The following is a 15,880-nucleotide window of genomic DNA, read 5'->3' on the forward strand; positions in this document are numbered from 1 at the left end:
GACGTAAAACTGAATGTTGTTTCTGGTCCTGTGGTTTTTTTGTAATTTCATTTGCATCATTTAATCTCAAACCATGCCACCATCATGTTATACATTTTTGTAATTATACATTTTTGTCTGTTGTTGACAGGATTTGCATCAAGCGCCCTCTTCTGGTCACAGAGTGCACTACCAGGTAAACGCCTCGACAGGGTTGGACAAAATTCAGGCAAATTCTGATTCATTGCAACTTGTGGGATTCTTGTCTGTATTTATTGTCAGTATTTACTGTTGTCTTTTACTGCATGTCACTGTTGTTTCCTGTGTTTGGTTTTAATCCATTGCCATGCAACGTGCTAAAAATGACAGTAAAGTTGATTTTTGATAAATTCAGTCCTGTCAAAACTGTTAATTCAGCCATCAAAATAGATTTTAGATAATAATAGATAATAGATATTGCCGTACAGCACCACAAAATTAATTTAAAAAGAATTCACTTTGTAATGATAACTTAATAATAATAATAAAAATAAATAATCACATTACAACATAATTATTATTTTAGTCATAATTAATTTAGTAATGGTAAATAATATAAATCTTTGCATCAGAATTTAAATCTATTAACTTTGTAATGATAATGTAATTTAAATAAATATTAAAAAAATTATATTCAAATTAGAATTTAAATATATGAATTTTGTAATGAAAACTTAAAAATATTCACATTAGAATTTAAATCTATTAACTGCAGTGATAACAATAAAATAAATATCTTACATTAGAATTTAAATCTATTAATTTTGTAATGATAACTTAATCAAATAAATATTCATAAATATTTAGAATTTAAATATATTAATTTTGTAATGATAACTTGATAAAAATATTCACATCAGTATTTGAATCCATTAACTTTGTAATGATAATGTAATTTAAATAAATATAAAAAAATATTCAAATTTGAATTTAAATATATTAATTTTGTAATCACTTAAAAATATTCACATTAGAATTTAAATCTGTTAGCTGCAGTGATAACAATAAAAGAAATAGCTTACATTAGAATTTAAATCTATTAATTTTGTAATGATAACTTAATAAAATATTCACATCATAGTTTAAATCTATTAACTTCGTAATTTTAACTTAATGAAAATAAATATTAAAAATAAATATTCACATCAGAATTTAAAATCTATTAATTTTGTAATGATAACAATAAAATAAATATTCATAAATATTTAGAATTTAAATCTTTTAATTTTGATATTGATGACTTGATAAAAAATATTCACATCAGTATTTAAATCTATTAACTTTGTAGTGATAACAAAACAAACGCTCAGATTATAATTTAAATCTATTAATTTTGTAATGATAAAAGTAAATATCAAAAATACATATTCACATTAAAGTTGGAATCTATTATGTAATATTTTGAGTTTGAATTGGAGCATAGTGGGAAATGAAATAGTCTTCAACTGTGGTTAGTAAAATAAAAAGTTATTTTATTAAATATAGTGATATATTAATAAATGATACCTCAAAATACACCATGTTTTGTGTGTATGAGTGAATCATACTGAAAATCATAATGTTATTGAAATGTACATGCATACTTTAAAACTACACCTACACTAGTTATGTGAATTGAATTGAATTTTAAGTCAAATTCAGGGATTGAATTATAAGCAGCATCTTGTCAAACTGCGTCACACAGAACACCTGTGATGTTTTTCGTGTCTGTTCTCAGGATGAGAGCACAGGTTTGTCATGGCCGAGTTCAGCACACAGACTTTCACCAAACTGGAGCTTCCTAGACTGTGAGTCTCCGCATCTGAACTGTGTTTCTATTGTCTATAAGAAGAGACATACCTTTGCAAGTAAAGTCAGTTTAAGGGTGTGTTCACACTTCATGTTCGGTTCTCTTGGCTATTTAAAGGGATAGTTCACCCAAAAATGAAAATTCTGTCATCATTTACTCACCCTCAAGTTGTTCCAAACCTGTATGAGTTTCTTTGTTCTGCTGAACACAAAGGAAGATATTTGGAAGAATGTTTGTAATCAACAGATCTCGGTCCCCATTGACTTCCATAGTAGGAAAAAAATATACTATGGTAGTCAATGGGGACCGAGATCTGGTTGGTTACAAACATTCTTCCAAATATCTTCCTTTGTGTTCAGCAGAACAAAGAAACTCATACAGGTTTCGAACAACTTGAGGGTGAGTAAACAATGATAGAATTTTCATTTTTGGGTGAACTATCCCTTTAAGGCTGCTTTTACACTTGGTTTGATTGCCTGGTCCGAACCAGAGTTCGATTGCTCCCCCTCCCCCTCAGAAAACATTGTTTTTGATGTTCAGTAAGATCCGTCGCCAAATATACATAATAAAAGCTTCTTTTTTTTTTTTTTATCTTTAGGTTCGGTGTTAAAAAGGACTAGGGCAATCGAACCAGAGTTCATTTTAATGGAACTAAACCTGCCAAGTGTGAACACACCCTAACTGTTTAATGCTAGCTGAATAAAATCACATCTGGCACCAACATTTGAACTTTATCGCCTCCTGTCTGGAGTACAGAGTTTTATAACCTCCACAGTAACACAGGAATGTGCTGTGATTTGTGTACTTCAATAAATTATGTAATAATCATCACTTCACTGTACATTTATGTTTCCAGCTACATCAGCCGACCGCTTTTATCGCATAGACAAGGCTCAGGTATGATGATGATAATATGTATAGAAAATGAAAAAGATATTGGAAGCTGCATAATGTGCACTTGTAATGTGTGTACGTACAGGAGCATCTTCACTTTGTGACTGAAATATGCCAGGATGAGGTTTTCATCCTGGACCACGAGGCCCCAGCGGTGAGCCAGGTCCGAGCTCCTGGAATGCCCGATGTGGTGGTGGAACCCAGTTCCAGGTGAGGATCATCAATTCCTTATTTTTCCGTACTTTCCTTTCGGTTTTATACCTGCAATTGCATGAACAAAGCTTACATTTTATTTTTTTGCTCTCGTTTCCTTATTGCAGTGTTCCCCTGACCTCAGATGAACAAGGTACAGTACAAACACAAGTATTTCTTTGAAGTGGTAGAGAGACAGGAAGCATTTAGAAATGATGTTTAACTCGGGGGAGGTTTTCCTGTGAGAAGTCGTGGGATAAACCCATTGGGTGACATTCAGTTATCGCCACTAGAAATTTCTCAACTTCATGTCATAATTTCTAGGTACTTGCTATACCATATGCATGATTGTTACTGACAAAATCTCAATGGTTTTTTTTTAGCTCTATTGTCAGCTGCTGTTAAAGGAGACCTGTCTGCGGTGAGTTTTTATTTTATTTGAATCATTCTTCTTTTTTTTTTAACTGAAAGTGAAAGCGTTTTCTTGAAGTTCGTTATCCCTCGTGACTCATCAGGGTGGTGCACAACAACACATGATGCAGTGTAACTTGTGCAACCAGTAAAGCTTCTGTGGAAAACCAGTGTTTATTTGTATGATTCAAAACAACCATGCTCTCTCATATGCTCTTGACTCATGATCTGACCCATGTTTAACAGATGCCGGGCTCCTGCGGCAGCGGGGTCAGTCTGTTGGTTCGGGACTCTATGGGCTGCACCGCTCTACACTTAGCCGCCCATCACGGTCACACTGAAGTTGTGAGTTTCATTCTAGAGCACGGTGAGTGTTGGAATGAGCGTCTGGACACGCACCCTCCTGTGTTTGTGTACTCAGGGTTCAAAGTTTTTGTTACATGCTCAACTGGAAGGGAAGGGAGTTTTTTTTCCCCCGTTGAGATGCCATCACATGTCTAAGAGAACCAAAACCAAAGCCAGTTAGGAGTAAATATCCATTTCTAAATAAATAATGGGCACAAAAGGTATCTGGACACTTAATGGATGAAAAGTGACTTTTTTTTTTCTTCTTCTTCTTTTTTTTAAAGAAAGAAAGTACAGGCACACTTTTAAAACAAAAACCTTTAAATGTCAAGTGACATTTTTAAAATATGACCTAAATGTCAAGATAGTTTTTGTAGGAAATAAAATAACATTTTAAATATGTATTAAATGTCGAAATATTTTTTGGGGCATCAAAAAAAAAATGTAATAAGAGGTAAATACTAATTTACTTTCTATTATATCCATTATATATATATATATATTAGAATGCACCTAAATGAAAATTCTGGGCCAAAAACCGAAACTGAAACCGAAAATGAAACTGCACCAATAATTTTATTATTTTTAGATTTTAGATTTTTTTTTTTTACTTTTGTTTAACACAAAATGTGGACAGAAAATAGGGCTACATTAGAATAATATTAAATATCAATATATTAAAATCAGTATATTAATAGTGGAACACTGAGCAGTCGCTTTGAAGTTACAAAACATGGTGTTTACAAAACAATATGCATCCCATATATATATATATATCACAAGGCTGGGCAAGTCAGGACTAGATATGGCAGGGCAGGACACAAGGGGTGCATACGATGACGGTCAAGCACAGGACTGCAAACACAAGGAAAATAAATAGGGAGAGCATGTGCTCACACCACACAACACAAGAGCACATGGCCAGAGATCACACGATGACATGAACACGCAACCAATGAGAACTCAAAAGCCACATGTTCACACAAAACGTAACATGAAAGCACGCAAACCGCGTTCTACATAGAACACGGCAACACAAGAACGCTCAGCAAATGAAAACATAAACCAGGCACTCTACGAAAAAAAACGAGAGAAGAGTGCACAGAAAGTGAATTAACACTCAACGTATAAGAAACTAGGATAGGCTCCAGCCCTATATATACGGTACATATAAATATATATATAAATATATTTAAAATCTCTTCTCACTCACATGTAGTTTCTGTTTCTTTCAGGGTCAAAGCTGATGTTGGATTTAACTGAGAGAGACACGTACGTAGTTGTGGTTTGATCTATTTATTTGCGTGATAGAACCGGTCATTTCCTGTAAACAGGCATTTCATTTGTCCTAACTTCTGTTTTTTTTTCCAGAGGTGACACCGCATTGCACAAAGCAGCATCCCAGCAGCACCGTGAGGTATGCAGACGTCTGCTGGAGGCTGGGGCTTCCCTTAGCAAAACAAACTTCCTGGTGAGAATCTACTCGTTTCCTCTTTGTTTCTCTAGATTGTGGAAGAATAGTAGCACTAGTGTGTACTAGTTTATAAACACAACTATTTCCCTTTTAGGGAAAAACTCCCAAGGATTGTGCCCTGGATACCGGGAACTTGGAGTTGGCGTCCCTCATGGAGAGCCAGCCGGTAGATGAGCCCGTGGCACACGAGGACCTGGAGACGGCTGTATGAACGGGCTCACGCGCTTAGTGTTAGGAAGAATTGCACCCACAGAAAGTGGCTGTCGGCACTCCTCCACGCGCCTGCTCACACTCGAACGAGAGAGCTTGAGGGGGGGAAAGAGAAAGAGAGGTGTATCCAGAGCGCCTCGGGCTAAGAAAGTCCTCGGCGAACAGGAAAATGTCTAGCTGTTGTTTTTCCACTGATGTCACTGTGGGTTTTTTTTTAACTGTAGGCTCTGACCTAGCATTTATTTATTGCTCTTATTTATTATAACTATTTATTCAAAGATGGATTGGGTTTCGCTTCGTCAAGAGTTAGGTTTAGAGACACAAAAGACGTTTAAACGTGCTTTCGTGCATCATGTTGTGTGCCAAAGACACACAGACAGGTTTTGCTCCTGAAGAGGCTCGTCATTGGTTCAGAGTTTGTTTGCAGGAGGATCTTCTTCCAGGGAGTTTTCACAGCGGACAAAAGAGCTGCTGAGGTTTTAAACTGGAACCCCAGTGGGTGATGATCGGAAATCTACATAACTTCAGACTTTACACAATCTGTTTCCTTCTCATCTGTTTGTGTGCCGTTACAGTAGCGTGATTGTGAAATTATCTTATGACAGCGAGAAAACATCTGAGCCATTTTCAATGCAATATGAATGGATGACATTTGTGCATTTATCTATTTAATATTACATTACATTAATGTTTCAAGACAAGCAAAGGAACCGGATGCGTTTTTTCCAGGGATGGCAGCAGATCTTTGGCTCCATTATAAAGGTTGCGTTTGACGACACTGGCCTGCGAGAAGAATGACTAAACCAAATGAACGCAAGAAAGACACTGACGAGAGTTGTGTGGTATTTCGAACACTTCTGTAACATTACTTAGTCCTGTACCATGTCAAATCACTCATGACGGGAAATGCATGAAAACGGCTGCCTGTAGGATCACGCTGAGCCTCTGTGAGATCCATTTCCATGCGAGTGATCTGCTGTGTCATCTTGTATTATCAGTTGAGATTTTAACACATTATTGTGCATGGAATTTTGTTACCTCTCTGGATGTTTCTACCCCTCAGTGATTATGTAATGAAATGGCATTATTTCTTTTTTAATTTTGTTCAGTGGTTGTATTTTGCTTTTTTAAAATCTTTTAAAAGATGGGACTACTTGAATGTTTTAGTTTTTTCTAATTTCTAAATATCTATTTTAGGTGTGTATGAGGTCAGGGGGTGAGTAGACATGGTGGAGATGTGAAATGTTGCGCAATCAAAATTGGGAATTTTTCCTCATTAAAGGGCAGTCGGACGGAAAGCACCAGTGTTTTGTGTGTTTTATGGAAAAGTCATTGATGTACCTGATGTTAAAGAAACTACTGTAAAAAAATAAATAACATGCATTGTCTGCACTCTTGACTCAACTGATCCCAAGTATGAACATTTATCTTTCTCCCCCCTTTATTGCCATAAATGCTGTAATACAGTATGTGCAAACTTAAAATAACCATTCATTCTCATTTACCATTTCAAGGGATGGTTTAAGTTCTCTTTTTAATGGATAGATCACCCAAAAATTAAAGTTTGCTCAAAGTTGACAACACACAAAAAAGTGCTTAGCATGACCATGTTCACGATGCCCATTCCATGCAATGATAGCCTTAGAATTATGCGCTATATTTCTAGTATTCAAAACTGAGAAAGTTAATATAAAGAGCTAATATAATATAAAGCATGTCATTTTGTAGTCTAAGCTGTATGATTAATAGTTATATGATCGAAATCAATTAATCATTTGGTTTGATTAAATGAAACTTGTTGATTCATCGAGAGTGACTCACCGTGCGTAATGACGCACACGTCAGTTTGGCTCCGCCCAGCGCGTATAGTATAATGCTGAACTTTTTTCAATCCTCTGAAGCATATCACAGGCTGAATACAACGAGTCATGTAAGTGTTTTAACTTTCAAAATATTTATTCACATAGAGAAAACTTTAATAGTGACTGTCTCAGATTTTTTTACCTGTTTTCCTTAAAGATGATTAAGTACATTTGGTTCACACTTCCGTGACTTCAGTCCGGTTAGTTTAGATGTAATGTAGAAATATGTCGAGACTGCTCAAAACATTTTGTCATGAGTGTTATTTGGGATCTAAACTTACGGAAATGCCGGAAGTAAAAGGGAAACAAACGTTAAGTGGAGTTAATGGAGAGGTTTGACGAACATGCCCAGACACATTCACTCTATTTACACAGCGACCCTGAGGTCACTAATCTGAACCAAATTTACCTTAAATGTGTCATTTTCATGAATTCAACTTTTCATTTGATTGTAAAATTAAATGTATGTTAAAGGAATATTCACGGTAAAATACGCTTAAGTTCTAGACATCCATTGCAAGTGTATTAATGCATGTTAATTTCAGTTAAACATTAATTACAGTTAATGTTAAAGTTAAATATGTAGAATACTACATAGTATTCTAAAAATGTAGAATACTACAACTAGCTCTTATGTTTAATTTAATTTCAACTTAACCTCATATGTTTAATTTAAGCGTCTGGTTGTTCATCTAAGAATTTGAGCGGAATTTAAACGTTAAAAAATATAGGATATATTGTTACGGTTGGATTTTAAAAATGTTAAAAGTTAAATTAAGCCCCTGATTTGTAAGTTAAAGGTTTGCTCAGTCATGTTTCCTCATGGAAAGTTTTACAGATAAATAAATGAATAGGAATTTGAAAAATGATGTATATCCACATGAGCTGATGACTCCAAATCATATCAGAAGCCTATAAAAATCAGTTTTATAGTACTTAATGTGATGTGTTACACAATTATTAATACTGTTATACTGAGTGCACCACCGATAAAGATTAGGTTGCACTCAACTTCCTGATCCAAGTGTTTTGATGAAGTTTTGATAACTGACCAGGGCCCAGGAGCACAGCAATGGTGATGTCCAGATTCCTGCGGAGGACAGTCTGGAGTTCAGACTCCTCAAGTCGTACGCCCGCAAGAGACGACCCATGGACACCAGTCTGCAGCAGGACATCCCAGAGAGAGAGTCGTCTGAAAAAAACGGCAAACCAAAGAGAACGCGCAAAAAGAAGAAATTGAGATTTTCTTTCATTACAAAATGTATTAAACCCAAGACAGATGATGCACCTGAACCACAGCAAGCAGTGCTAGGTGAGAGGGAAATATATTTTTATAAAAAATTCTCTTTAAAGTGAGATTTTGGCGATTCGAGCGTATGATGTGCTGTCCTCTCTTCCTTCAGATTCAGATGATGGGAAAGTGGATGAGATGGAAAACATTGTCAGTGAATTGACAGAGATATCAGATTCTGTGCACTTCACTCCAAGTGAACTAGAAACAGATAGTGATGGTGAGTTCAAGCTCATTCTTCTCTTTTGATTTCTATATCTGATCTAAGTTTTAGCGGTCACCGAGTTGCTTAATTCAGAGAAGATTGCAAACTGAACTTCTCATTCCTGAATCTGTTCTCTCAGCTGATGTTGTGCAAAGGCTGGTGGAGATCCTCAGAGTACATGGCGATGAGCTGGATGCAAAGGTCAGTGGAATGATGTCATTTAATGAGATGTTACACCTGACCACCAGGTGTCTCTGCAAACACCGTTACCTGCATTTTAATGCCGTCCATTGTGCCTATTTTATAATACATCATGTTTTTCTATACCATTATTTACATAATAAACAGTTGATTCCAAAAGTCTACATACAACATTAAAGGTTGTATCAGCGATTTCAGGCCCAAACATAAATGATCACATTCATCTAATCTCCGACAGGGGTGGGTGTTGTGAGGTTTTCGCGTGCAGCCGTCATAGGCAGCCGATCGTTAGGAAAGATTAGATGAATGTGATCATTTATGTTTGGGCCTGAAATCGCTGATACAACCTTTAATAATCAGAGGTGGACAGTAACAAAGTACATTTACTTGAGTACTGTACCTAAGTGCACTTGGAGTATTTGTACTTTACTTAAGTATTATTTTTTCTGGAAACTTTTTACTTTAACCTCACTACATTTGAAAGACAAATATCGTACTTTTTACTTCACTACAATTCTGTCAGGTCCTTGAGTAGAAAGTAGTAATGTCAGTCAGGGGATGATTTTGGTTGCAGGGACCCACAGGGGTTGCATTTTTGCAGGGGTTGCATTTTTGCTGGAAATGAAAGTCGGATTGACGTCAGAAACCAACTGATGTTAGTTTCTGACGTCAACCCGATTTTCGTTTTCAACCACGATACAACGTCTGTCCAACGTTGGAGATTAATATCAATCTGACATCAACCTGATTTTCATTTTCAACGTTGGGTTTGGTCTTCTAAATGCAAATTCTGTCATTGTTTTGGTGCACACTAGCTTATAGATAACAGTAAGGCTAACATATTCATACTTAAAGCCAAACAACTTTAAATAGGGCACTATTTGAGGGAACAGCCATTTGGGTGTCCGAAACCATTGTGGACGTTATTGAGTGCACTTATTCAATCTCACATTCAATCCCACTATTCTAGAAATAAATGTGATATTGATATGAGGGTAGGCAGGCATAGATTCAGAGGCATAAGGTACTGTAAGTATTACACAACAATGCAACAATATTAAAACAATGCATTGAAATTTACTTTTGATACTTAAGTACTTATAAAAACAAGTACTTATGTACTTTTACTTAAGTAAAAATCGGTCTTTACAACTTTTACTTGTAACGGAGTAATATTTGACCAGTAGTATCTGTACTTACTTAATAATAAATAAAAATTATAATTCATGTCAATGTTTCAAGTTAACGTTTTACTGTGCTGTTGATATACTTTGTAATGGGGAAAATTGAATTGAACTGCACAACAGAGGTCTCTTTACTATCTGTAAAATACTTTGACTTTTTAATATCCGTAATAGACTTTACATTTGAACAATCATTATATAAAACATATATGTCACATCAGCAAAAAAGTGTAAAATCAATGGAACGGATCTGTTAATTGCAAAGCTTAATCATTAAACATCTTTTTGATATTACAAAAAAAGATGGTGAGTTTGTCAACTATGTTAAAGACAATCACTATCACTATTTTGCCTCAAAATTTCAATGGCAGGCCATGTCTGGCCAACCAAATCATATTTTTCATGATTAGGTTAACCTCATTTTAATATTTATTTACATGTATTATTTATTAACAGCTTCAGTTGCTCTTTGTCCGTTATTGTCAATGTTTGTGGTGGTTGTTTTTCTGAGATTGCGGATTAGCCTGAGAGTTTTGTTATTTAATAGTTTTTGTTAATAAATTAGACTGCTGCACATAGATCCTGCTTTATCATTCCTGCTGCAACCAACACTGTGAACAAAAAAAATATATAGATAGATATAAATAACTTACTAAATGTAAACATCTCTTCTGTTTTATCTCGGAACCTCTGCTGCAGATCAAGAACGACAAGGCCTTATATGAAAAGCTGCAGTCCTCTTTCAAGTATAGCTTCTTCAAGAAAGTGATGGATGCTTTCTGTAGAAGTGTCACCTCAGAACTGCAAACAGAACAGGAAGAACAGAGAGTTGACGTGGCTCTGATTTGTGAAGCCACCAGTCAGCTCTATGGCGTCAACTACCATCCGATGAACCGTGTGCTGGGCTTCGGTGCCACGTATCTACAGGAAAATTACTCCAACTGGATTAGCAGAAACATGCATGTAGGCAATGTAAGTATCTCAATGACATCTGGCCTAATAACACAGGATGAATCTTTAGTCACAGTGCCATTTTCCCTCTCACAGGGAGAAATTGGAGATGAATCCAACGAGGAAGTCCAGTGAGCTGACGAGATGTTCTCTCCTCACATTACAGACGTCTTTCTCAGGGGCACAGTCACTTTATACACGAGAAAAGAGAGATTTTTCTAGTGTACCAGCAGCGATCTAGTACTTTTTCTTCACTAGGTCCTCCGAACAACTGAGGCAAAAAAGAGGAAGTAGTTTATAGAGCCGAATATAAATGTGTGAACACCAAGCATCATTAAGAGTGTAATGGATACTGTCTCAAAACATTACATGAACTTTATGGTTTGAAAATCAGAATCATTTCTGACTGTAGCATTACTATAATAATATCATTACATTACTTAGCTGTACTAGTAAAAAATTTTTATTTATTTAATGAGACGCTCAAATCTTTTTGTTAAAACTGTTCTGAAATGAAAATGTATCATGTATTTTAGCGTCTAGAATGAAACTGCCTTTAAGAGGATAGGAATGATGTTTTGCCCAAATAATTGTATTTTGTTCAATGTTATATTAAACAACTTTGACAATCTCTCAGTCATTTTGTCTGTTTTCTTTACTACACTATTTGACATTGTAAAAATATTTGGAAGAACTTTTATAAATAATAGGCTTATCTTTCCAGGAGTTTCTGTGATGATATCTGCATATCTATGTGTGTCTGCATACTTTTAGCCATATACATAGAGTATTTTATCAGTGAAAGGTCATTGATTAACCTCTGAGTTTGAATGTTATATTTTTTAAATTAAATATGTATTTGTATTAAAGTGTTAGTAATTTAGTTGTTTTTGTCATTTTTATGTACATTACATTTAGTGCATGTAATAGTGCATCGAGTCAAACTAAATGAAAACGAGCAACGTTTTCTTGGAAACTACAGCTGAAGTAAAGTAGGTTTAAGTTTTATTTGAGCTAAAGTTGATTTATTTATAGTTTATTTTATCATAACGAATTTTATGGTTTTAGTTTACTATAATCTTCTAGTAAACTGATTTGATCTACCAACTGTGGGTGTCTGCGCGAGTGCGCGCGCGCGCACGCATCTTGCGCACAGCTCAGGTGAAACATGAGACGCGCTCCGTGCACCTGTCTTACCTGCTTGAGCACCAGTCCTCCGTCTCCGAGAACCTCAGTGAAATTCTCTCGAAGCCTGAGAAATGTCTCATCGCAAATCTCCAAAAACCGGCTTCTTAGATCTACAGGTGTTTCTGTGTTTCCTATGGCATGATGCATCACAGTAGGAAGTACTCGCCACCGCGCCACTGCGTCGTCGGGACGCCTCTAGTTGTGCCTCAGCTGAACCGATTACCGACCTTTCGGGTGGAAGACGGTAACCCGATGGAGAAGAATTCACCGAAAGCCAAATCCAGAATGCGCAACGCGAAGGTGAAGCCGTTGAAGAGAGCTCCGTCTCCCCAAAGACCATGCGTCTCTCCAAAAGCCGTTCAAAGCGGCGCGCTACCGAAGGTGGCGGAGAACGGTGGAGCCGGACAGCGGTCTCGAAAGAGGGGCTTCAAACCACCAGATGTGAGGACGATATTCGACCCACGCGTAAAAGTGGAGAGAGGAGAAGGACACTCGTTTTGTGAGGACGCGACGCACGCTTGGTGCGATGTGTGTTGCAGGTATATCTTTCAAGGTGGCTTGATGTGCACAGGTGAGAACTTTATATTAGACTTCAACAGATTTGACCATTATATGTATACAGAGAGGTAGTCAATGTCAAACAAGGTTTTTTTTTTTTTTTTTTTTTTTCATATTAGTCTAGACAAGGTCAATTCATCACTATTGTACTGTTGATCCAAGGGGAATGACTGTTCCTAATGTAAGTTACTTTTGGATAAAAGTGGCAGCTAAATGGAATTATATTATAGGCCTAATATTTCATAAATCATAAACTCATAACTGCATGTTCTTGACCTTCCTCACATACCACACACTCATCTACAGGCATGTGGACGGACTGGTTTGGGTTTATAAATTCACTGAGTTGCACCTTCGGCACCCACATTTAGTTTACGGTACATGTCACAAATATGTTTACTAATCATACATGACAATGCGGAAGTCAGGCCTGTACATGTACTCATAATTAATTTGATCAAATGTAAGGCTCAAGTTATAGGCACACTGAACATTTGCACATGAAATGGTCACTGGCAGTGGCGAATGACATTCTCATCCCTGAATGAAAGCCTTGCATTGTTTTCAGTAGTGAGAATATTTCTAAAAATCATATGCAAAGCATTATCTGCTTCTACCCGCAACTTAATTTGTATTGTAAATTTTGTAATCTCATAAGAAAGTATGATCATAAAGACGGCTAGCAGTGAATTGCAAGTGTATTTTGATTAAAATGACCCAAATGTCCCCCAATTCATTCTCCTTAATATGGCTCTTTGTGTCACTTGTCTGAGCTGCACTTGTGCAGAGGTTGTCCATTCACAAGTGTTAACTCAAATGGAACAACTGGACAAAGGTAACTTTCACTGAGTCTTCTTGCTGCTTGGCTTGAGTGATCAGGTAATTGAGAGAGAGAGCTCTGGCTCGGCTGATTAGGTTGAAAGCCTGTTTTTTTCGAGCTGCCATCCAATTTTCACTCTGCCCTCTCATGTCAACTAGCCTTTCATTTTGATATTAGAACATTTTAAGCGGCCACTTACAGATCCCGGAAAATGTGGGCAGAGAAAGCGTTCACTAATGTATTATGTGAGAGCAGTATCTGTTTTGATGGTTGTTAAATTTGTTTAGGTTTGTGTAGTGTTTATGTGGGTGCACTGATGTGGTTTATTGACCATGTTTACAGTACATGAACATATATATGTCCATGTTCTCTACTGTAAACAAATATAAATATATAAATAAATGTATATCAGAATATGCTGATTACATACATGCAGGAATGTGCATAAAGCATGCTAAATGTAAATATGCTCTTTTATTTTAAATTGGAAAATGTGCATGCAACGTGATCACTGACAGCTTCCTTCATTTGTAACTTGTGTTTTTGCCACTTTTAATATCAAGAATGAATTGTAATGGAGTTTTCTAATGGTCAAAATGATTCTTTAATGCAGTGAAAGTAAAACTTGATTCGGCCTATTATCTGTTTCTAGCGTAGCATCTGTGTTCTGTGGGATTTCATTCACTTCACTGCATATAATAGTCTGTATGTAGTACAGTATACCCAAGCAAAAGATCAACAAAGATGCCTTTTTTTCCCCACCTTTGTGGGTCTCACAACCTTTTTGGCCTTTCTAGCCCGACTGTATTGTGTCCTGCTATTTGACACCCACCTGTTCGCTCCCCTAATGTCCATCTGTCTGTTTGTGTAGCGGCAGTGACAGTGTGTCTAGAGAAGGCACACCGTCCTGTCACAGCATGGCTCACAATGGGCTTCCCCTCAGCCAGCTGACAGGGGAACAACTGCACACACATTGGGGCAGGGGGCGTCATGACAGGAGGCTTCAGTCGGTTAGGAGTTAGAAGCAGCGATGCAAATTCAGTGCTGAAGGGAACATATTTCAGCCAGTAAATGCTCAGGGGTTGAAGTGAGACTCGATGCTGTTCTGGTCGGGCAGTCATGGGTCTGAGGAAAGGGTTTGGAAGAACTTTAAGAAGACTTACTGGAATCCTCTATCGCCTTCCAAAAGTGATGCGGCGCTCCGGTCGACTGGAAGTTAGCCTGTTGTGGAAGTCATCCGGTGGGTCCAGATCTCTTTGGCTTTTTTGTAGTTTTATCCTCAGGCAAATGGAAGTGAGGACAGATATTAGTGTCATTTCTAGTACAAACAATACTGACATTTTTGTCTTAAAAATTTAATGTCTTATTGTCTTATTCTTAATCTGAATGTGTTTAGTCAACTATTGGCATTAACTCTTTTGCATATGTGCGTGCATTTGCAAAACTCACTGTCATGATGCTAGGTTGCTGTGCATGGTTACTGGCACAGGTTAAAAGAGGCATTCTCCAATGGAAATTATTTTAGGCCTAAACTTAAACTATGCTGGTATTCATTAAACTGAATCTAAACTGTGATGTTCAGCAGTGCCACAATAGCATAGCTAGCAATCTTACTGTGGTCTGAGATTGTTGGTCATAAAGGGGGTGAATGAAGAATGAGAGAGAGAGAGAGTCTATTATTCAGCAGTCACCAATCTAGACAGTGATTGTTGTGGACTATTGTTGTTGTATTTTGTGTGTGGTATCATTGTGTGTATGTTAGGCTGTGGTGTCTCAGTTGCTGAAATGTTAACCTCACAGTTTTAAGGCACAAATGCAGAGCTAACTAGCACAATCAGACTCCCACCGAGCAAACACAGACCAGAGCACTAAAAACATCCGCTCGCTGTCCCGCTGCGAAGGACAGAGCCGAGTCTAAACAGCCCACACCGATGTGGGAAGAGGTTCACGATAACATGCCAAATAGTTTGTCAGTTTAACATCCATCGAATGAATGACTCAAGTAATGAAAACTGATTGCAAAAGAGTGGAGTGTTTTCTTGACGTCTTGTCACAGGCAGGTGTTGTCGTGACCTCGGGACGACGGTGTGTGTTGTTTCAGCGGTCTGATCTAATCCCAGCGTGGAGCCGAGCTGGAATGGAGACGAACAGAGAGCAACATGAGAATCTCTATTCTTACCTTGTTTCTAAAACAGAACGGACACAGACTGAAATAATAGTTATCTATGATCAACTGCGCAAGGACAGGCTCGGCTGCTTGTTTAGTCAAGATTTGCAAAGTTTCACA

General features: G+C 37.0%; 3 protein-coding genes across 7 annotated transcripts in view; all 3 read left to right on the top strand.

Annotated features, from left to right (window-relative positions):
• The window catches only part of dgki (diacylglycerol kinase, iota), a 42,626-nt gene extending 35,901 nt beyond the window's left edge, over window positions 1-6,725 (top strand). For all 5 annotated transcript variants that reach the window (XM_084406454.1, XM_084406457.1, XM_084406455.1 and 2 more), the window contains 10 exons: window positions 131-175; window positions 1,736-1,805; window positions 2,664-2,704; window positions 2,787-2,911; window positions 3,022-3,047; window positions 3,277-3,314; window positions 3,551-3,671; window positions 4,885-4,921; window positions 5,021-5,120; window positions 5,218-6,725. In XM_084406454.1, coding sequence (XP_084262580.1) covers window positions 131-175; window positions 1,736-1,805; window positions 2,664-2,704; window positions 2,787-2,911; window positions 3,022-3,047; window positions 3,277-3,314; window positions 3,551-3,671; window positions 4,885-4,921; window positions 5,021-5,120; window positions 5,218-5,334 — 720 coding nt within the window. In that variant the 3' untranslated portion in view covers window positions 5,335-6,725. The remainder of the gene's footprint in view (window positions 1-130; window positions 176-1,735; window positions 1,806-2,663; window positions 2,705-2,786; window positions 2,912-3,021; window positions 3,048-3,276; window positions 3,315-3,550; window positions 3,672-4,884; window positions 4,922-5,020; window positions 5,121-5,217) is intronic.
• Window positions 6,726-7,147: 422 nt separating this feature from the next.
• On the top strand, window positions 7,148-11,663 carry LOC311290066 (apoptosis facilitator Bcl-2-like protein 14). The gene is made up of 6 exons (XM_084408363.1): window positions 7,148-7,263; window positions 8,251-8,507; window positions 8,599-8,706; window positions 8,831-8,892; window positions 10,776-11,048; window positions 11,124-11,663. Coding segments are annotated over exons 1-6 (741 nt in total). The 5' UTR covers window positions 7,148-7,261; the 3' UTR covers window positions 11,163-11,663.
• A 690-nt stretch (window positions 11,664-12,353) lies between these two features.
• Window positions 12,354-15,880, top strand: part of rassf3 (Ras association domain family member 3) — a gene marked incomplete at its 5' end in the record, with an annotated part of 37,336 nt that continues 33,809 nt past the window's right edge. The window contains one exon of the mRNA XM_084406708.1: window positions 12,354-12,786. Coding sequence (XP_084262834.1) covers window positions 12,354-12,786 — 433 coding nt within the window. The remainder of the gene's footprint in view (window positions 12,787-15,880) is intronic.

Source organism: Rutilus rutilus, assembly GCF_951802725.1.
Source record: "Rutilus rutilus genome assembly, chromosome: 4".
Classification (NCBI taxonomy): Eukaryota; Metazoa; Chordata; class Actinopteri; order Cypriniformes; family Leuciscidae; genus Rutilus; species Rutilus rutilus.